Consider the following 23,778-nt stretch of genomic DNA (forward strand, 5'->3'; position numbering starts at 1 on the left):
ACATTTTGTTGTTGCATTGCACCTACGCCATAGCCTCAATGAAAAGCGCAAATGCTTACTAGGAAATGCAACGCAGTGACATTTATCTAAAAGAGGAGTTCTAGCAGACCAATCACAGTGCTTGCTGTCCACATAAAATTGGCGTGCTGTTACATTTTTTGGAGAGGGGTGTGTAGCTACAGCATAGGTCAGACGCAGAAGTATAAGCATTAGTCAACATGGACAGGTCACATGACCAGACTTTATTATATACTGCTTACGTTTTTACTGAATGTTTGGGTCATCATCTGACATTCACTGTTAAATATGCACCCTGAAGCAAACATAGGAATGTGTGTTTTTAGCCTGTTTTACATGAATGAGCCTGTACATCTGTTTGGTCGAGCTCCACTTAAGACACCATTTTGCCATTTAAGCATATTCCCAGAAGCCCTTGCTCTCTCCCTTCCTGTAGATTTGACAAACTCAGTCGAGTAGAAAGTCTGACACTCTCAACTCGGCTGAAACTGTAAAATGATCAAAACTGGTACATATCTGCCCAAGGGACCGCATGCGTCATCCTCTTCCTCACGTTGTTATTTTTGTTTATTTTGTAATTTTTTATCACTATATTTTCTTGGCTGAACAAAAGACATGTTTCATTTGAAATCTGATTGTTTCTTTGCAGATGCTGGTTTGGAAAGCGGGCAGGAATTTACACTGACTATATTTACCAGGGTCCTATGATTCTGGTTCTTCTGGTGAGTCAGAGCACAATAATTACATGAATGTTTCATGAGATTCAGTGTTTTTTGTGGGAGTGACAGAACAGGATTTTTGTATGTGCTTCTTGTTCTGTCACAACGCTTTTCGTGTCTATAATGACAATTTATAGCTAGATGTTAGAATGATAATGTAGATTATGCTCTTTGATTTGTTTTTGTTCATGTGTTGTTGTTTATTTCTCTTTAGATTAACTTCATATTTCTATTTAACATTGTGAGGATCCTTATGACTAAATTGAGGGCCTCCACAACTTCAGAGACCATTCAGTACAGGTGAGACAACTTCAGGTGGGACACAAACTTGGTGAGACCCAGTGGCGGCCGGTGACTTCTTTTTTTGTAAGCCATCGATGCGAAGTTCATCACAACATGTATGTAGCCCGTCATGTGTGTGGTTCCTTATTTCAAAATATGTGTTCGGCGTGTCGATGTGCATCACGTGTTTTGTCAAAATAAGTGCCTGGGTGATTCTCACGAAAACTTGGTTTTAAAAATGTCAAGCATAAAAATGTAAAAATTGCTTAAATTTACTTTTTTTCCCACCAGACATTGAAAAACAAAGTCTGGAGTAAATGGGAACATTAATTTAAAAACTTTTACTTATCATTTAACACTTTTTGTAACATAATTTTAAAAATTAGTCCTAAAAAATCTCATTACCGCAACAGTCAGAAAACATCAACACTGACATATTTTCAAAATGACATGACAAACCTAAAAGAACATAATTTGGAGATTCTGCACATGCATTTAAAATCAAAGTATTATGCTTCTATTAATTAAATTAACATTTAATAAGCATCTGTTGCGGTAATGATAATCAAAATGTCGTGTAAGCATTCTGACAAGACAATATTTCAAATTAACTGTAATAAATGATCTTACCTGGTAGCCATCTTGAAGTAACTGGTCCATGTGCTTGGTCACTTAAAATCAAACTTTATTAAAATTCTGTATGTGTGCTTAAACTGTTCTCAAAAAGTGTTGCGGAGGATGAGAACATCAGGCATGGACACATAATTTTCCTATTTTTGTTTCATTATTATTATACATAAATATTCAGTAAATATTTTTTCTGTCATCTAAAGTAGTCTAGCAAAACATCCATTTATTTTTTTTCTTAATATTTTTGTGTTAATTTGATTAAATTACAACATAACGCATGTTCAAACACAGCCGGACACATTGCGGTAATGAGAATTTTAGCAGAAAATGAGATAAAATTTCCAATTATAAATTCTTATGTTGAAATCACACATTGTGCAAGGTAGAACACAGTATTGTGTTAATTCTGATGCTTTTTAATGTTACTATATTACACATTTTAAAGCTAAAATCATTAGTGCCGTGGTGTTTCAATGGTTTCGTGAGAATCACCCGCCTGCTGCAGACACATCTAAAGGGTTTATGATAAAAGAGACGCAAGCGGTTGCCAGAACAAAACATGTGATGCACATCATTCACATGACACAACTAACACATATTTTGAAAACACAAGCAACACACGTGACACTCCGGACACTTATTTTGAATTTGCACCCCTCGAGCCGCCACTGTTGAGACCAATCTCAGGTACTGACGGACCATTCAGTAGAGGTAAGATACAGTACTGTAGTGCTGAACATTCATTGTTCACATCATTGCTGCAGCTACAATAATGTAAAATCATGATCAGAAAGTGTTTACAATTCTCAGAGGGATCTGTTTATAAAATAGTTATTTATAGTTGTCTCTGAATCCCATCTTAATATGCATAGAATTACATACACATCTCATTTGTAATTTTTTCCTATGGGATGCCACGAAGATTGAGCGGGATGAGCAAAATGAGATTTTGAAGGTTTTTTGGTGTATGAGAAGAGGGAAGTAATAATTGATGGGTGAATGATTGATGTATTGAAGATGGGAGTTTGTGTGTGTGTGCTTAATACTCGTATTGCCTTCATCTATGACTAATGTCTTTGACAGTGCCAGTTAGTGGGCCATGGCAAATGCAATGCAAGCTGGGTAAAGTAAATTCTTGTCAACGTTATCCTTTTGAACTAATTGTTTATTAGGCACTGTGACTGTGTAATATTATTCAGACAGCACAGTGATAAAGAATATTACATTCATCACAGTTTACTTAAAATTAATTCCTTAATTCATGGTGTCCAATTTGATTACATCATATGCCAATCCCAAATAAGACACTGTCTATTACATTATCTTCTGTTTAATTCTTTCTTGATGCTCTGTTTATCAAGTCATGGCTGTTCTTCTACAGTAAAACTCATTTTAATTGGATGATTTTTTTTGCGTCAGTAATTTAATAGCCTCCTTTCATTTATTTATGCACCTATTTTCTAAGGCAATATAATTGTATTTTTAAGGAAATGCATTAAGGATTTTTCCATCTAATAAAGTCTGATAAGGAAACGTGTAATTAAATAAATGTTGCAAAATGAATAAAATACAGCAGATATGATCAAATTATTATCTCTGTGAGCTATATTCAAATGAGTTTTTCAAATATTGTGATATTCTGTAGAAATCACTTTATTAATGTCTTTGTATTTGATCTTCACAGGAAGGCTGTGAAGGCCACATTGGTTCTTCTGCCTCTGTTGGGCATCACCTACATGCTGTTCTTCGTCAACCCTGGTGAGGATGAAATCTCTCAGATCGTCTTCATCTACTTCAACTCCTTCCTAGAGTCCTTTCAGGTGGGCAACCTTTTTGTCGTGTTAAAGCTTTAAATCTGTGCCGATCTTAGCTTGTTTTGTCGGATGAGTTGCACATAGCTACATACGTCTTAGGCTTAGTTTTGTATTCAACTTCGATATATTCAGAATTTCCCGTTCCATTTCCTAATGGTACGTTTCTCACAACAATACAAAATCCATGCACACAAGGTCAGCTGCACCCCCGGTTTTGCCCCATTTGCTTCCTGCCGTCACCCGGGGGTCTCACGCATGTTGAATCTATGTTTTCCACAAATTCATCTGCCTCTCACAGCTGTCCCGCACATGGGAATGACCCGTATATCTGTGGGGAAAACCGAATTATAGAGTACTCACATTACTGTAGGTAAACATAGTAAATTCAAGCTGTCAGTTTCATTTAAGATTCACTAACCAACCGCATTTTAGCACTGCACCATTATGTCATTGTTTGAAAGGGTTGTTTTTATTAGGGCATCAAAATTAACCCGTTAATAACATAAATTCATTTTAGCGTCACTAATTTTATTAACGTGCGATTAAAGCAATGCACAATTTCTGTTTGACCCTTGGCCTAGCCTGTTGTTGGATAAATTGAGACGCAGCCTTAGATAGTAAATAGTCATCAAATGTCTAAAATGATGTGTGATGCGTGTCCATCCATTTGCGTGCGTGAGATTTTGGTTTTGGTTTTTAACTCTTTGATGATTTAACACGTCAATTATGAGAAAATGCTTTCCTGCCAATAACGAGTATTTTTGGCTTTCCGCAATACCGCTATTATCTAAAAACTCTGTGTATGTTTTGAGTATCACGCTGAATGGGATCTTTATCAAAAGTCCTTCACAAAAATGTAATTATCCCAGTTTTTTGCTTTAAAAATTTTGTGTTTTTGAAGAAACCTACTCATATTTGAGGGGTGATTACAAGAGAAATAATGAAGGTAGGATGAAAGCAGAGGGTCTGTTCTTTCATTTGATATATTGTATGTTTATATATTTAAAGAAGAACAGTTTTTCGGCATAAATTTTCTTTGGGGGGCCGTGAAGGAATGCACCGTACACAAGGGGGGCCGCACGCTGAAAAAGTTTGAGAACCACTGGATTAGAGTATTAAAAACTTGAAAAGTGTTAAATTAAGGTAAATATTGAACAGATAAAAATGTGCGATTAATCGTGTGTTAAATTATGACAATTATGCGATTAATCAGTGGCGGCCAGTGACTTCTTTTTCGAGGACGCACAAGGCGAGCTCGTCATAACATGAATGTAGCCCATAATGCGTATGGTTCATCATTTCAAAATATGTGTTCGGCGCGTCATGTAAACTTATGTGCATCACGTGTCTTGTGAAAAAATAAGTGCCTGCTGCAGACGTCTCTAAAGGGTTTATGATAAAAGAGATGCTCGCTTTTGCCAGATACTCGCATAATCTCATGCATAATCAGAGATAACTGTTAAGGGAGTGTCTTGCGAGTATTTTGTGAACGTGAGCGTCTATTTTATCATAAATGGTTTTGACGCGTGTGCAGCAGGCACTTATTTTGACAAGAGGCATGATGCACATGGTTAACATGACCCAACAAACACATATTTTGAAAACACGAGCAATACACGACACTCCGAAAACATATTTTGAATTTGCGCCCCACGGATGAGCAGTCACGAGCCGCCACTGCGATTAATATAGATTAAATATTTTAATCGATTGACAGCCCTAATTTTTACATATTGAAATTTTGTAATTTCTGATGTTTATTATGTTTATATCATGATTTATAGCACAAGGGAAGAACTGGTTTTCTCTGTGATACATCTGTGAAATTAAGACTTTCCATTTTAAGGGTCATGCAAAAATGAGGCATTACAATGAACCTCAGCTGTTCGAACCTTGACACAAACTGAGAATTGATTATTTTATGATTGTTAGATGATAATTTCAGCAGGGCTAAATTTCTTCCTGTAACATAATTGTTGTGTCACAATAATTACTTTACGAGTTTATATCATTTACATTTCATATTAAGCTTGAAATCAAAATCATCACGCCAAATTTGTAATCTCTCTCTCTCTCTCTCTCTCTCTCTCTCTCTCTCTTTCTCTCTCTCTCTCTCTCTCTTTACAGGGCTTCTTTGTGTCGGTGTTTTACTGCTTTTTAAACAGTGAGGTGAGCTCATATCCTGGTACCTTATTTTATTCTTATATTTTTTTGTCCTAGGAGCACACATTTAAAACCTCTCTCTCTTTACATGATGAGTCCTGGCCGTTTCTGACTGATACAGTAGGTTCTTTGAAGTGCAACACAAACAGACCGAGTTATTCAGGCATTGCAGATTCCTTCAGCCATTAATGCCCAATCCGACGTGCCCTAAAAATAGAAGCACATTGAGACCCTCTCAACACTCAGTTAACCCAAAACCTCCCTTTTGTCCGCAAGTAACTATAAAACAGTCTTGGCTCATTAAATATTAATACCTCGAAGGGCTCAAACAGGCTTGTATTACATGCCCTTTAAAAGGACAGTAAGCCTTTGGGAATTCCATCCAGACAAATATTTCTCTTCAGCACCGAGCCCGGATCGCAAACACAGACCCAGGTTGCGCATCATGTTGTTCCCCGAAGCAGACGTGCTTACTGTAGTCGTAAATGGATACGGGATCAGATCGGTTTGGGTTGTTTTGTTTGTCATTTTAGCCAACGGACGCAGAAAGTTGTGCCTGCGTCTGAGGTCACCCCTGAATCGCAGACAGATATCAGAATACACAAGCAAAGCAAAGAAGGGCAAGAGCGTACAGTCAATGCGATAACATTGATCTGTTCCCGGTATACATATGAAAGCGACTCCACACTGTCAGATGCAAGTCTTCCAAAAAATACAGAAGCCATCAACACTTTGATAGTTCAGAGGAAGTGTTTGGCTCCACAAAGTATGTTAGAAAGTGAAAAACAGCGGTACTAAATTACAGTCACAAAGACAGACAGTGACGCAAGATACTGGAAGACAAAGGACAATAAAGAAATGATCTGAGTTGGAAGCGCAAATACTGTACAGTAAATAACACCGTACAGTCATTTGGTTAGTTTATGTTCATGTATCTAGTCATAATGTTTTGCATTCTTAGTTTATTAAAAGCACTTAAGCATTAAATTTCACTTTTCCTATAGATGAATATCAGCTGACGTCACTCACATCTAAAACTTGTCTTCCGCCATTTTGAGTATCTGAAGTGGTCGCGAAACAACTAGAAGCTATGCCTTTAATATGTTGTGAGCATCAAAATCGGTATTTTACAACACTAAGAAGGCTCGACACAACATGATACTTTGCTCGAAGCACCACCCGCGTCTCTACACGTGAACTCGAGCATTGAGAACATTGTTTGTGTACACAGAGTTTATTAAGAATGGGGTTTTGGGCAACTGACTTTGGTTGTTTTGGCGTCCGCTCGCCACCATCTTCCCAGTCAATATGTATTGATCTCCAAATGCGACGTGAGGAGGGAGGAGAGTAAAGATGGATAGCTCCTAAAGCAAAGTTCCATATAAATGCACGGATAATTCATTGTTTTGTCGCAAGTGAAGGAGCCTCATATGAGATTCATTCATTCGCATTCGAAAATCGATTCTTTACGTCTGGCAAAGATGGCGAGCGGACACCATAACAGACAAAGTCAGTTGTTCCAAACTTCTCTGTGTACACGGGCGCGCAAGACCCTGGGGAAAAATACTTTTTCAGGAAGTGATTTTTTTGCACTGTCACTTAAAGGCATTACACCCCAATCACGCTGATAAGCCGCTTGAGTTTTTATTATTATTTATTGATTATATTTAATGTAATTTTTCAGTATCAAAAAATATTATACTTTAAACAAGGATTTATTTTTTTTTCAGGCAAATTGATGCATTTTAAGTCTTTTCTGTTACAGACTAAAAAACAATGTAGAGTTTTACAATGTAAAGTTATTCTTTGCTGTAAGTTGATCGATATTTCATTTTTTTGTGTTTTCTTTAATGTTAATAAGGATACAATGTTTTGCAGATGTGTCATTTTATAGATAAATTATACTATTTAGAGTCGCGGCGGAGAGTTGGGGGGGCGCGAAATGTTTACTTCTTGCTGGGGGGGTGTGTGACAGAAAATAATTGAGAAGCACTGGTGTACACAAACAATGTTCTCAATGCTGGCGTTCATGTGTAGAGATCCAGGTGATACTTCAAGCAAAGTTTCATGTTGTGTCGTGCAGCCTTAAAGCCAATTTATACTTTTGCGTCGGGGTTACGCCGTAGGGTACCCCAGACGCTACGCACGTAGGCAACGCCGTCATGAGCATTTATACTTCTGCGTTTGTGTTGCTCTGCAGTTACACCGCTGAAATGCGTAGGAGGAAACACAATGCATTCACGCCGACCAATCACAGATCTTGCGGTCCGCGTCATTTCGACGTGTAGTTACATTTTTGAGGAGGTGCACGTCAGGTACTGCAAAGGCTTACCTATAACGCGCACCTAACGCAAAAGTATACATTGGCCTTTAGTGTTGTAAAAGTAGTGGTAGTTCGGTAGCAGCGGACAGCAGCTGGAACAACGCATCAGGGATTGAGTAGGCATCACACCAAGATATTTTTTAAAGTAGCGTCAGTCGAGGTGTGAAATGTTGTCTTTCGTAGTCCTTTTCCGTATCCGTAAGAATCATAGACAGTAAAAGATAAGAAATCCGTAAATCGTAGCAAGCTAGCCAATGCTTGTCAGTAGCCTACTGTAGGGTTGTGCCGATAGACGATAGTATCGTGTATCGACGATCTTTAGACATATCGCCAAAGACAGGTTTTCATGGCGATAGTCATAACGATAGTTGGCGAATGGTTACTATTATTATTATTATTATCATCATAGTTTTACATTAACACCCACATTGCATGCTTTTCCTCGCATGAGGGTTTGTGGGCTTCACTTTACGCGGAGGGCTTGTAAAGAGAGAATTCCTTCTTGCACGAACCTGCACCTAATGCACGCGTCTTGGACTCCTTCTAGCACCCGCGTCATGAGCAGCTGCGCTTCTCTCTGTCTCAAGTGCACGCGCTCTCGCGTCTGTCCAAAGTCTAAACATAAACTAAGGTAGTAATCCTTATGTATTTGTTCAGTTTAATGCGTTTCATGCGAGCTGAGGAAAACTTTACTTTTTGTTTAAAATATGACCCGCTGCATGGCGCCTCTCTCACTCTCGCGTACGTGCAGAGAGCTGCGCTCTGTCCGAAGTCGGATCACTAGGTATTAATCCTGTTTATGATATGCATTTCAATGAGTTGTAGCAACACGTCCCTCGTGTTTAATATAGGATTGTGTTTAAAATATGAACGCGTTCCGCTGGACCGATGCGTTTAAAAAGGCTCATCTGAGAGCACCACTGCTTGACACGTGTAGCCTTCTGAAACAGCACTAAACAAATGAATTGAATTATTTGTATGTGCGCGCACGTGTGTGTGTGCGTGCGCAGATGCATGTTTTTACAGTTATTAAGTAATCATGGTTAGGGTTTTAATGACGCGCTCGCATTAATGGCATCCGTTTTAAGAAGGTTGCGGTCATGACGGTGTTGCTCTTGTTCTTTTTTGTCCACCCATCAAGTGACTTGTTATAATGAGTAAAAAAAAACAAATAAAAAAATGAGTAAACTACTGCCCCGCCCTCCGATACTATCGTGTATGGCCGATCTCACAGGCTGACGATAGGACGATCTCAAAATGGGGCATATCGCCCAACACTAGCCTACTGGTACTCGGTAGGTAGGGGAGAGCGGGGTAAGTTGTCACACGGGTAAGTTGTCACACTGTTAATAACTCCAACACTAGAGGCTCTATCTCCAAAATCAAATAGCCACTTTATGTGACTTCTTCTTCTATAGTCAACTTCCTGTTCACATGTGGTCAAGATCACTGTAATCTGAGGTTAGCACAATTTTCTTATTTTTCTGCTTAAAAAGTAAAAAAAAATCACTTTACATTTTATGCAATACAACTTTGTTAGGTGTGAATGTTTAAAATGATTATTTTGCACAAAATAGAGGAGACCGTAAAGTGTCTTTTGATACTTTAGCTAAAGTGATATGATGAGCTAAACTTGAGATTTAGACAACATTAGCACACAAGTAAGTATGGGGCAAGTTGTCTCAATGACTTTGGGGCAAGTCGTCACATCTGACAACTTGCCCCTGTACAAACAAACACATCGAACATGCTCAGAAAACATGATATAGAAAAGAATAAGCCTCAATCTAGCAAAAAGCTGTTTCAAAAGAAAGGGAAGCAGAAATCTGGACCTATGAAAAACAAGGCAGCTAAAAGAAGAAAAATCATGCAAGAGTCATCATCAGATGATGAAGAGTGCTTCTGCCTCGTCTGTGTAGAGCCATTTTCAAAGAGTCGTCCAAAGGAGACCTGGGTAAAATGTGTAAAATGCAACAATTGGGCCCATGATGCTTGCACCTCAGGCCAGGCAATTTATGTGTGTCAGAATTGTGATTCTGGAGATGAGTCCTATTAGTCATACAGGGCATCTGTTTTGTTCAGAGGTTAAACATGTTAAGTTAAGCAAGTTATCTGCAGCGTTCCATTCAGTTATCTGGTTTTATGTGAAAGCCATAGAACATTTGAACCAAAGTTCAAAGTACAGTAAAGTGGTCTTGCCACTTAATTGAAATGTGCATTATTTGGATTGAAATAATTGTTTTCCAGATTCTCCAGGCACGGATGTTTATATTTCCAGTTTGGTTTGAGTTTAAAAATTAAAATCAATGTTCACAATTAAGTAGTTGTGTTCTTATTTTTAGATAATCTAGTGTGACAACTTACCCGCCCTAGTGTGACAACTTACCCTCCGATGGGGCAAATTGTCACAAGTGCACAGTCACTATTCAACAGTCTACAACTCTGTAATGAGATAAGATATAAAGATGTTATGAATACAACATATGTGCCCAAGACTTCCTTCTTTCATTTGGTATGAGATTTATACCATTTTGATGTATGGTGCTCAGTAAATGTTAGACAGTGTGAAAAGTGTGACAACATACCCCGCTCTCCCCTACTCAAGATGGTGGCATGACGTAAAAGGTCACATGACTGATTTTCATCTATAGCTTCACGATTTGTGCTTGTATGACAAGATGAAAGCCATTAAACGCAGATAAAACTATATGTTTTGTGAAGAAGTGGTTGAAAAGGAAAATGTGATTTGATTTAGTATTTTAATGATAACCCTTAAACTCATTTCTGCTAGAGTAAATTAAATAGTAAATTTATTAAAACTGATTTCAAATTGTATGTTTAAAAGTGGCACTTTAAAATTATTCTCAAACATATTCTGTTATAATGATGTATGACAGCACAGTTTGATCTGTTTGTGATTCGAGCGAAACGTTTATTTCAGAGATTATTTTCTGAAAATTGTAAAACTACATTTTGCAGTAAGTCAGCAGTGACCTGAACGCCTTTACACTTAATAGAGAGACGCAATGCATTAATAAACAGTGAGTTGATGTTCAAGTAAACCTTCAAAAGCATGTTTTATGATTGGCTTTTGATAGTTTGACATCATTTTGACCTCTGATGCTCTTCTTTTAAATAACCTCTACTTGACACGCAACACTGGTTCATTACACACAACAGCAGATCTGTATGTTCTCTTCTGAAGTACTGTACTGTCAGATTAACCTTCGACCTCTCATGAACACAGACAACTAATTCATGATATTTCATGCGCTGTGGAGAGCTATTGATTGGCCACTTCTAATGCTGATAGTCTAAGTGAAGGTTTTAGTTCTTGAATCTTGGTTACGATATAGACGTGTTAAATATCACAGCCTTTAGCTAAGGACGCGACCTCAAAAGGCGAACGCTTGGTCTTTGAAGGTGGCAGCCTCTGAAGTCCACGAAGAAAACTGAAATGAGACGGTCTAGCCTTCGGAAAACTTATAATTTGCGTCATCTGCTGTACGCTCCCACCGCGCCTGTCAGCATGACAACGGAGATGTTTCTTGACTTATTAAAATAAATATGTTTTATATATATTTTAGAAAATACCAATTTGCGCTGCTCTTGGTAGATTGCGTTGGTCATTATCGGAATGAGATTTTTGCACCTATGTTCTTTAAATGTATGTCTTGACAGTTAATCACCAGCTGAAATTTCCCATCGATTTTCCGTCAATTTCCCATTGATTTCTCATCAGACGTTTTTTTTAAATTGCGCTCTTACACTAATTTGCCATGTTGAGTAAATCAGGCCCCTAGTTATTTAAATGTTGATCTGCTTGTGTCGATTATTTACTAGTATGAATTCCACTAGACACTATTGTTGACTGGCTCTAAGCGCTCTCTTGTAAAGTGTATTGAATGCAGTGGGATGGATAGAAGGTCTGAATGTTTACTCTGACATCAATCTCATTGATTTGTAGAGAGTGAGGCCTTTTAAAGGGATCAGGTGTGTCATTCTGAGAGCCACCACATTGATTAAATGAAACGTCCTCTCCAAATTACTGTCTAACGCTCCCGTGAATCGTCCAACCTTCATCTCTAGCACTGTTGTTTTTGGTTACCTTCCCTGTATTTAAACCATTTTTGCTATTTAAGTTCTCTAAATACTGTAGACGTTTCAACCTCTACTGTCAGCACAGCTCAGGGAAATGCCATAGGTAGAGATCACCATTGTTGCTATGCTACCACACTAAGTATGCAAATGATCTTCTTTTGTATTTCTGGCATATATCAGATTGGTACAATATAAATGTTAATGGGTTGATATCATCTTTTGCTAGTAAAAGATCTGTACCACTGGCTGCAGTAAGCATAATAAAACTTCATTAAATTAGTCTATGGTTTGTATCAATGTATCATTATAGCGTATATACACTCACCTAAAGAATTATTAGGAACAGCATACTAATACTGTGTTTGACCCTCTTTCGCCTTCAAAACTGCCTTAATTCTATGTGGCATTGATTCAACAAGGTGCTGAAAGCATTCTTTAGAAATGTTGGCCCATATTGATAGGATAGCATCTTGCAGTTGATGGAGATTTGTGGGATGCACATCCAGGGCACGAAGCTCCCATTCCACCACATCCCAAAGATGCTCTATTGGGATGTAGTTGAGATCTGGTGACTGTGGGGGCCATTTTAGTACGGTGAACTCATTGTCATGTTCAAGAAACCAATTTGAAATGATTCGAGCTTTGTGACATGGTGCATTATCCTGCTGGAAGTAGCCATCAGAGGATGGGAACAATGTGGTCATAAAGGGATGGACATGGTCAGAAACAATGCTCAGGTAGGCCGTGGCATTTAAACGATGTCCAATTGGCACTAAGGGGCCTAAAGTGTGCCAAGAAAACATCCCCCACACCATTACACCACCACCACCAGCAGCCTGCACAGTGATAACAAGGCATGATGGATCCATGTTCTTATTTTGTTTACGTCGAATTCTGACTCTACCATCTGAATGTCTCAACAGAAATTGAGACTAATTAGACCAGGCAACATTTTTCCAGTCTTCAACTATCCAATTTTGGTAAGCTTGTGCAACTTCTGCTGTTGTAGCCCATCCACTTCAAGGTTGTGCGTGTTGTAGATTCACAAATGCTTTGCTGCATACCTCGGTTGTAACAAGAGGTTATGTCTGTCAAAGTTGCTCTTCTATCAGCTTGAATCAATCTGCTCATTCTCCTCTGACCTCTAGTATCAACAAGACATTTTCGCCCACAATACTGTCGCATACTGGATGTTTTTCCCTTTTCACACCATTCTTTGTAAATCCTAGAAATGGTTGTGCGTGAAAATCCCAGTAACTGAGCAGATTGTGAAATACTCAGACCAGACCATCTGGAACCAACAACCATGCCACGCTCAAAATTGCTTAAATCACCTTTCTTTCCCATTCTGACATTCAGTTTGGAGTTCAGGAGATTGTCTTGACCAGGACCACACCCCTAAATGCATTGAAGCAACTGCCATGTGATTGGTTGATTAGATAATTGCATTAATGAGTTTGAAATTGAACAGGTGTCTGTAATTATCCTTTAGGTGAGTGTATATACACTGTCAGAAAAAAATGGTCCCTGTTTGTGCCTGGGGCAGTACCCTTTAGAAAGGTCAATTTATGTATAGATAATATGTACGGTATACATTTGGTAACAGTACTAATATGAACTCAGTAGGTACTAAGGTGTATTTTATGAAAGGGTAACGTCCCAGTGACAGACATTTTTTGACCATTTTTAGTTGTGAGCATCTTTCTTACAAATGGAAAACTATTTTGTATGCCTTTGCCAGTGTTACATTATACAGGGTGAGCAATATTAGTAATCCAAAAGTAAATTTCTCTCAAAGCCATCCAGTAGTTCTCATATTGCGATATACATTGCAGGAAAATAAAACATTGCAATGTCAGTTTCGCTCCAATATCGTGCGGGCCTAGTTGGGTCCATTATATGTGTGGGAGCAATCTCTCACCCTCTCCCTTACTCGCCCAGTTTTTCTATTTCTCTCTCTCTCTTTTTCTCTATCAGCCCTTCTGTAAATTAAACCTTTTTCTCTGATGCACACTGTCTCTTAACACACACATACACATAGGCGCTAACCCACACAGATTCACACATCCTTATTTCCTCTTTCACAAACATACACCTCCTAACACACACGCACACACACACACTGGTAGGATTTGAAATTATGAGTATAAATTTGTATTTGGCGAGCCACATGCTTTTCTAGACATTTTTTTTACTTTTTTCTTCCTCTGTCTGTAGGTGAGGTCAGCCGTGCGTAAGCGATGGCATCGCTGGCAGGACAAGCACTCCATTCGGGCACGGGTGGCTCGGGCCATGTCTATTCCTACATCTCCCACGCGGGTCAGCTTTCACAGCATCAAACAGTCGTCTGCTGTCTGACCTCGGCAGAAATGATGCGTCTGCCCTCTGTTCTCCTGCACTCGCTCTGACCGTCTACATCCTCACACAACCCAGGGATAATAGCTATGGGCCAAACAGGGTATAATCCTCCTGTGAAACACTTATGGGCAGTGACCGTGTACACAGAAAGCGAAGTCCACCCGCCGAGAACTTAATGAGATACGGTTGGTCTTATTTAATGAATGTGGCACAAGAGATCAACACTTATAGCCAGGATTATTTTGTTAAATATATATTTCATATTCTGTCCTCTTCTCCAATTGGAGACCTCAGAGTTATTCTTAACTGGTGTCCAGAACTATGATAACATGGAGCGTACGCTACACGGCCAAACCCAGGAGTATCACTGAACATCTTTGAGATGAGTTGAAACACAAATTGTGACCTCACTGATGTTCTTGTATCTGAAGAGGATCAAATCCCTGAAGCTAATGTTCGAAGATCTCTTATGAAGCAATTATATCAGCAAAGAGAGGACCAATCATATTTTATTGCTTGTGGTTTTGAAATCAAATGCTCAGCACATATGGGTGTCCACAAATATTTGGCTATACCATGTATTAAACAAAGACAACAAACTTTGTATATCTCAGATCTCTCTGTGACCGCTCAGTCTTGGTGTTGACTCTTTTGATTGGACACATCAGGCATAAATATCACAGACCTTCAGGTTGTTCAGATCGTGATTATATATTTTTGTTACACTTTCCTTGCTGCTCTACAATGTCCAAATGATTGCAAATAGTGATAGATCCCATTTGTTTTCAACAATCCCAGTATTTTTGTGAGTAAACGCATCCAACATTGAGGACTTGGTACAGTGAATCTATTGGTGTATTTTGCATTTCAATTGGAACAAAGAAGGTTCCTAAAAATGAAAGCTAAATTTGAGGTATATGTTACTGGATCTTGGGACTTATTAACTCCTGGGAAATTAAGAATGAAGCTCACAGGAACAGAAGACGTCCATGAAAGACTCTGGAGGTATAGTTAAACAAACAATGCATTATTTTAAATAAGGGGGTCTTGAAAAAAGATGTTGGTTTTATCCCACATCATTTGGAGCTTCATCCAAGCGGGCGATTGAACGGTTTCATTTATCTGTTTCTTTTTTAATCAGCTTCATTCTAAATTCCCATATTTCCAATTAGCACTAGAAGCTTTTGGAGACATAAACTTCCAAAATGGCTCACTGTAATCACAAATGACCCGGCTGAAAGTTGCAAATGGTTTTTGTGTGGATTGTATTGACTTCTCCGTTGCACAACAGCCTTAAAAACCGCCATCATTTATTTCTACCAAGATACATTTGACATTTATGTTGCTATTGATGTTATAGCTTTAGGTATGAATTCTGGACAGCAGGGAAATCACATTATTTTCTTAATCATTATTTTTGTCTTGTTCATATATATATATATATATATATATATATATATATATATATATATATATATATATATATATATATACAGTGGCAAGTGACTATAAGTCACTCCGGAGTATAAGTCGCATCAGTCAAAAATGCGTTTTGAAGAGGAAAAAACATATACAAGTCGCACTGGACTATACGTTGCGTTTATTTAGAAAATAATTTAACAAATCCAAGCCGAAGAACAGACATTTAATCTGGAAAGGCAAGTTTTATCACTGAATTCGTTGAATGACATAAATACAGGAGCAGCATAGAGCGGAATCTCGCGGCTGTAGATGGTAATGGTTTCTCTTGGTTCATATAAAATAATTTTGACGTATAAGTCGCACCTGACTAGAAGTTCCAGGACCCGCCAAACTATGAAAAAAGTGTGACTTATAGTCCGGAAAATACGGTACTGTATATATAAATCAAGACAGAAATACTGATATAGTTTTGTTTATTGCAGTGCACTGTTCTCTCTGTATGTGTTTATCTTTTTCTAGCTTCTGAACAGTTGTGTAAAAAGTCTCTATATTTGCTTTTTTTGTGTCAATCTACTGTAGGACCAGATTTTCCCATTTATATTTAGATGTAATTTCAGCCCAAAAGAACCGCCTCAACAAAACCTGCTTCCACTGTATATTATCATAAAGTCAGGACACATCTGCATGCATCATTTAGCTTCATTGAACCTCCATCCTTGTGTTAAAAATCTCACTGAGCCTGAGCCACCAATGACCGCGTCCTGTGACCGCTCACTGCTGACTCAGCACTATAAAGCAGATATGCCTTTTGTGCTACACGTATCCAATCAATCACACCTGATAGGGATAGAAAGAGAGCAAGGTTATTCAAAACAAACTGACTCAGGATCTTCATCTTTGCCTCTGTGCTCTTCTGACCTTCGCGGTGCATTCGTGCCAGAATCATTTGTGATCTTTAGCTTTGACATGAACTCATTCAGCCGTGCTTCTTGTGGACACGTCTTTTTTAACTGTATATGCGAATTTAGCCATCTAGTTATGTACATATAAGATTTTGGTAATTACTGTATAGTATTGTGTATATCTAAAAAAACAGGTAATGACCAATCCCATATCCCATAATTCTGCTAGGGAACAGAAAGAATATATGTTTAGGACTAAAGCTGGAAGTATTGTCCCGTTTTTACGCATATGCAAGGGTCCGTGTACAGTGCGCGTGAATTTCGTTATCACAATTATTCGCCGGATTTTTGTAACCGCGCGTCCTTTGTACGCGTAGGTCGCAAATCCACCTACAGGAGAATGTATCAGTATGTAGCCCATGAGATGCATTGCATTTTGTCGCAATGCGTATGCTTTGCATGGCTGTGCGTTCATCTGTGCGTATATGTTTGCGTATATGTAAAGAAACTCACTATACTCTGGACTACTACAGTGTCCCAGACCAGCCTCAAAACAGGGCGTTCCCTTTCGAGGGAACTTGCGCTGCGTCGCCGTTGTGACGCTTTGAAAACACATCACTATGGTAACGCAGATTCTCATTCCCTTCTCAGGGAACAAGGGTTACACACGTAAACCGTGGCGTTTCCTTGTACAATATTTTTTTCTGATCACACTGAAGGTAAAACGTTTTATTAGTTATCACAGTTTTATTTTATTATGCATGGCTGTGTGTTCAACCGTGCATATACGTTTGCATACACGTAAAGAAACAGACTATACTCTGGACTAATACAGTGTCCCAGACCAGCCTCAAAACAGGCCGTTCCCTTTCGAGGGAACTTGCGCTGCGTCGCCGTAGTGACGCTTTGAAAAAAGGTGTCACTATGGTGACGCAGCGTCTCGTTCTCTTCTCAGGGAACAAGGGTTACACATGTAACCTGCGACGTTTCCTTCGGCAAGATTTTTTTCTGCTCACACTGAAAGTAAAATGTTTTATTAGTAATCACAGTTTTATTTTATTATGCATGGCTGTGCGTTCAACCCTGCACGTACATTTGCATATATGTAAAGAAACAGACTATACTCTGGACTACTACAGTGTCCCAGACCAGCCTCAAAGCAGGGCGTTCCCTTTCGAGGGAACTCACGTTGTGTTGCCGTAGTGACGCTTTGGAAACACGTAACTATGGTGATGCAGCGTCTCGTTCCCTTCTCAGGGAACAAGGGTTACATACGTAACCCGTGACGTTTCCTTCTTCAAGAAATTTCTCTGCTCACACTCCAAGTAAAACGTTTTATTAGTAATCACAGTTTTATTTTATTATGCATGGCTGTGCATTCAACTGTGCACGTATGTTTGCGTAGATGATAAGAAACGGACTATACTCTAGACTTATACAGTGTCCCAGACCAGCCTCAAAACAGGGTTTTCCCTTTCGAGGGAATTTGTGCTGCGTTGCCGTAGTGATGCTTTGAAAACACGTCACGATTGTGAGGCAGCGTCTCGTTCCCTTCTAAGGGAACAAGGGTCATTTCCTTCTTCAAGAAATTTTTCTGCTCACACTGAAAGTAAATTGTTTTATTAGTAATCACATTTTTATTTTATTATGCATGGCTGTGCATTCAACTGTGCACGTATGTTTGCGTAGATGATAAGAAACGGACTATACTCTAGACTTATACAGTGTCCCAGACCAGCCTCAAAACAGGGCGTTCCTTTTCGAGGGAATTTGTGCTGCGTTGCCGTTGTGACGCTTTGAAAACACGTCATGATTGTGACGCAGCGTCTCGTTCCCTTCTAAGGGAACAAGGGTCATTTCCTTCTTCAAGAAATTTCTCTGCTCACACTGAAAGTAAATTGTTTTATTAGTAATCACATTTTATTTTATTATGCATGGCTGTGCATTCAACCGTGCACATACGTTTGCGTAGATGTAAAGAAACGGACTATACTCTAGATTAATACAGTGTCCCAGACCAGCCGTTCCCTTTCGAGCGGCATAGTGACGCTTTGGAAACACATCACTATGGTGACGCAGCGTCTCATTCCCTTCACACTGAAAGTAAAACGTTTTATTAGTAATCACAGTTTTTATTGCATTTTTCTGTCTAGTGTTACTTATTTGGAAAAGCCTGATGAATGGCCTCTAGCCAAAATTGCAGTGACCAAATAAATCATCACCACTTTATTTCGTTGAAACTTCAATTATACTTTAAAATAGCAAGCATGACTCAATTGCTACTGACTGATATTTATGTATAAAGTCAATATCTATACAAAGCAGTTCGGAAGAATAGCTGATTGCTGAAATCTCCAAGATGCGGAGAGAGACGTGATGAAAAGCGGAGAAGCTTCAGTTACAACATTAAATGAATCTGTTTACTAGTGCATGTGAATTATTGTCACCTCGGGTTAAATTTAGCATCGCTGTCCTGAGGACTTTCACAGCACAGCTCAGACATACAGTACATTAGCTTCACTATATAAAGCAATTATACTAATATTAAACAGTTTAAATGTTCGCCTAGTATACAAAACTTAAACACGGTCACTGGTAACAGATGCTCTTTAAAGATATATAGGTACAATACAGTATATACAAGATATAGTATATTATCTAAATTTGTAACTAATGTGTAGTGAATTTGCTGGATCCATAATCTAGTGCTAAACTACAAACTATTCACGTAAAACATATAAGAGCATAGTAGCATAGATTCATTGGCATTAGATGCATATTGCTGGTTTCACTATATGTTCTTTGTCATAAGCTCAAGCAGCTCTTATTTAAAGGTGTAAAGTATGTCATTTTCCAGTGTTAATGGATTTAATCTATGTTTACCCAACGCTTTTATACTACAGACATGAATGATACCTCAAATTGTGCAGCTTGTTGAGATGTGCTGTTACTTACAGTACAGTCGGATGATGGATAAGAAAAACTGATTTGCTATTTGAGATTCTGTGGCTTATGTGCAGTGCTCTTCCACTCCTGAATCGTTACTTTTTCCTTTTGGTTTGGCTTTTGTTTGGTATGCCGGTCACGTGACCACCGGACAATAGCCGACGATAATCATTCCATAGGGAATCACTGTCATCCACACCTGCAATATTCCAAAGAAAGGCATACATGCCTTAAAGACATAGCTGTTCTCCTTATGGCTCACCAATTATTAATGTAAATACCTTTTAATGCACAAAGATTCAGACTCGTTCTTGCTTGGGTCAGTGTCTGTATCAAATTTGCTGGCCGACACAGCGCAGACAAAATTGTGAGTTTCCAGTACTCATGTCCGTGCAGATTGCTGTATTTTCTGTAGCTGAGCATCTTTTTAGCCCTTTATGTCTATAGTTTTTTAAGAAACACTGCTGTCCGTATTTATTTTTGTTTGTATTATTTATACGCTTTTATTGTGAAGTTCTTCCAAATTCGTGACATTTACAGAGGGTCAGAACAAGTACGAGCGTCGTGGCTGTCTATTTGTGACAATGATGTCAACAGAGATCTTTCTCGGGTATTCCTGTTGCGTGATGTGAAAGTGTACAAAAACATTTTTATTTATTTAAACATATACGGCACAGAAAAATATATTTATCTCACTATTTAAAAATAGAGGTCGGAAATACACAAGCCCGCAGGCCCGACTCATATATTCATAACGTTAATGTCCAGAATGGGTGAAAAATGTAAAGTGTCTTGCTATTTTGTGTTTCTGTAAGACAATCATGCCATCGTTTCTGTCATATTTTCCAGAGCTTCAAGAACATTCTATTTATTACTTTTCTCATGTGTTTCTCTTTGTTTTATGACTGTGATTGATGTTTGAGAGAATTTAGGAAATGTACAGAAATTTATATGAAATCAACTACACAAAGATTGAAATGTTGAAGGCATATACATATAGTACTGTGCTGATCAAGATGTGCATTAAATTGTTTTTCTTTTATAAATCTTGTTTTGTGACATTTTTATGTGCACATTTTACATGGACTGTCAGAAAAAAAGATCAAAAAAATTATCCGTAAAGCTATCAGGCAGTGCCCTTTAAAAAGTCTTAATGCAGGGATGGGCAAGTTTGATAATGCCGAGGGCCAGCATTTTTCTCCTTTATACCAAGGGGGCCAGAACCACACGCACAATTTACATCATTCTTAATTTCCTTTATTAAGAAACCACAATACAATTAACCTGTCTTTAAATATTTTAACTATAAAACTTAGCAATTATGCTAATTCTAAACTTTATTTTCAGTGGACAAGCATTTCAGATAAAACTTCTTAACTGTATTGCTTTAATATCTGTAACAAGCAAGGCACTTTTAAATTAGTATAGAGGAGTTTCTCATCCCGCCCTTAGAGAACAAAATTATTTGAAATAAATAATACATAAATTCAAAACAAAATATATATAAAAAATATTAATAACAATGTATTTTACTTTTCAAATCTGAGAGCAATTCTGGCCCGAGTACGACCCGTCACCCAAACCAGTGGCATTGGTTTTAATGGACCCGAATGTAAACTGATGTGTGTGCAGTCTGCAGCCCCGGTGGCCTCGCAACAAATTTGGCGAGCTGCTCCATTTGTTTATATCACGATGACACCAAGGTAACCGCTAAAATTTACTTTTTAAAATATCTGACATGTCTGTCTGAACAAAAAATTAACCTATCGCCAGCCACACAATGTCGCAAGTGCTTTTGCAAACAGAGGAGAGGTTTGAAAAGGACATTGACACACACATGCGAGAGTTCAGGGCTTCTCGGGTTCGTTCGGCAAAAACATATTCATTTTAAATAACCCGAGACCGGATTATTCTAACCGACCCGTGTCCGAGGCATGCATGAAACTTTTAGACCCGAAACTGATCGGGTCTTGGGTCGGACCTCGGGTTTTCGGACTCTGTGAAGACCTCTTCTTCACATAAGCCCGAACATGGGACTATGCTTACTGTGAGGATCCACGGGGCCTAGCGCCCCCTCCTGGTTGGGAGTATTTACGTCCTAATACAAAAATCATCATTTTAAAAATATTTGATTAAGTATAATATGGTCCAGCGAGCTGAATTAGAATTTACCCCGGGCCGTGTGCGGCCCTCAGGCCGTCAGTTGCCCATCCCTGTCTTAATGTGTACCATTTTTGGGCTTTTCCATTGGATAGTACCTCACGGTTTAGGTCAGCTCACCTCACTTTTGCTAGTTTAGTAACACTTCAGAATGGGAGGGATTAAAGGCGTGTCATTATATTTGTGCTGCCTACTGCTGTGACATCATACAAGTGAGAGCGTTATTGTAATGCTATACATTCCCATACATTAATTTATTTCTCAGTCCGCCACAAAATTCAAATTGACAACCACAAAAAGATATTTACAGTTTCTGTACACCCGTGGGGTCAGTCATTGCGCCCCGCTGAGCCTTATTTAAGTTGCATTTAAGCGTATATGTGGACGTGCGCATCGCGAATGTGCCGCCACAAACTGCAAGTCTGGAAAAAAACTGTTATGGTGTTCCTGATTCTCAACCTGTGGATGTTTTTTATTGCTAAAAGGGACTTGCAGCAAGCACAGATGACAATATGTTTACTCAAGACAGCACACGCTAGCATGAAGGTAAAGCTAATCTTTACATTATAGCGATGATGGTAGTAGTGACGATTCTCTACAGTGTTTTCGCCTCACGCTTTGGTATCAGCTCGGCTCGTTTGGAACCCCAACCGAGGTGGTACTCAAAAAGTAAAAAAGTACCCAGTGGAAAAGCCCCCAAAAGTAACCCGACCCAAACCGTCGGGTACCAGAGGTGGGTAGTAACGAATTACATTTACTTCGTTACATTTACTTGAGTACATTTTTTGGGTAACTAGTACTTTTAGAGTAAATTTAAGAATGGGTACTTTTTACTCTTACTCGAGTACATTTCTAATGAAAAAACTGTACTTTTACTTCGCTACATTCGGTGGCGTTACTACGCTACTTTCAAATGGTAATAATTAATGAATATATTTTATTTTTTAAGTTTATATGGCTTGTTCGAAAGTCTCGCGAGACGTTAGAGAGGCTGCGTGCGTTGCGAATGGTGGCTACGTATCACCATTTAGCGCGCGTAGATGAAAGGAGATGACTGAAGCGGAGGATGACCTATGCAAGCTATCGGAGGCAGATCACGCGTGGCCTCAAGTTTGGTCTATGTTTACACTACAAAAGGTGAAAAAGAATAGTTTCATAATGCGATGTATGCTTTGTGCACCAAAACGAACTGACATCTCAGCGTACAGGAATTCAAGCTCCAACCTGAAACAACACAAGTGTGACTTTGTGCAGTGCCTTATTATAATATTATTTCACGCACTGTTTTTGTCATATGCGCTCTTGTGCAAGCAATGAAAATTACTCTAACCTTACAAACAACACACGTTCACATCTGCACATTTCCATGTCATTTCCTCATAAAACTAAAATTGAACAGCATAATATTAAGTCTTGCATTAATAATACGGGAAAACCGGGGCAAAAGTAACGCTGGACGAAAGTAACAAAGCGATTTTCTCAGAGGACTGATAACATTTGCATCCCAAACTATGACAGCATCTTTGCAACCCTTGACAGAGCTGACAAATATCGCGTTATTTACTCACCATTTTACGGGTGTAGATCCAGAAAGGTGTTTTCAACCATAAGTAAATTCCAAAAGCGGTCATTGTTTTCTTATAACGCGTTGTGTTTCTCGTTTCATCAATATTCAGGTTATTTACTGCTCTAACACATCCTGAAGTTTGACTTCTCAAGACTTTTTCAAAATAAAAGTAAATCGGGTTTAAATGTGAGGAGATCCTGTCAGGACGAAAGTAACACTTACTTTTGTACCATTTATATTATTCTAATTTTATTTAATTTAATTTTCATAGTGTTCAAACTGTTGAATTTAAGTTTGTACTGTTGGTTGCTTTTGAAACATTTGATAAAACTGAAATTTAAAATGAAAATATAATTTCATTATTTTTTACAAA

At 38.5% G+C, this 23,778-nt stretch overlaps 1 protein-coding gene across 2 annotated transcripts in view; it reads left to right on the plus strand.

Moving 5' to 3' along the window:
• crhr1 (corticotropin releasing hormone receptor 1) overlaps positions 1–15,237 on the plus strand; it is a 173,463-nt gene extending 158,226 nt beyond the window's left edge. For both annotated transcript variants that reach the window (XM_055194465.2, XM_055194467.2), the window contains 5 exons: positions 668–740; positions 952–1,037; positions 3,334–3,469; positions 5,591–5,632; positions 14,268–15,237. In XM_055194465.2, coding sequence (XP_055050440.1) covers positions 668–740; positions 952–1,037; positions 3,334–3,469; positions 5,591–5,632; positions 14,268–14,408 — 478 coding nt within the window. In that variant the 3' untranslated portion in view covers positions 14,409–15,237. The remainder of the gene's footprint in view (positions 1–667; positions 741–951; positions 1,038–3,333; positions 3,470–5,590; positions 5,633–14,267) is intronic.
• The last annotated feature ends 8,541 nt before the right edge of the window (positions 15,238–23,778 follow it).

The sequence above is a fragment of the Misgurnus anguillicaudatus genome, chromosome 19 (genome assembly GCF_027580225.2).
Source record: "Misgurnus anguillicaudatus chromosome 19, ASM2758022v2, whole genome shotgun sequence".
Classification (NCBI taxonomy): Eukaryota; Metazoa; Chordata; class Actinopteri; order Cypriniformes; family Cobitidae; genus Misgurnus; species Misgurnus anguillicaudatus.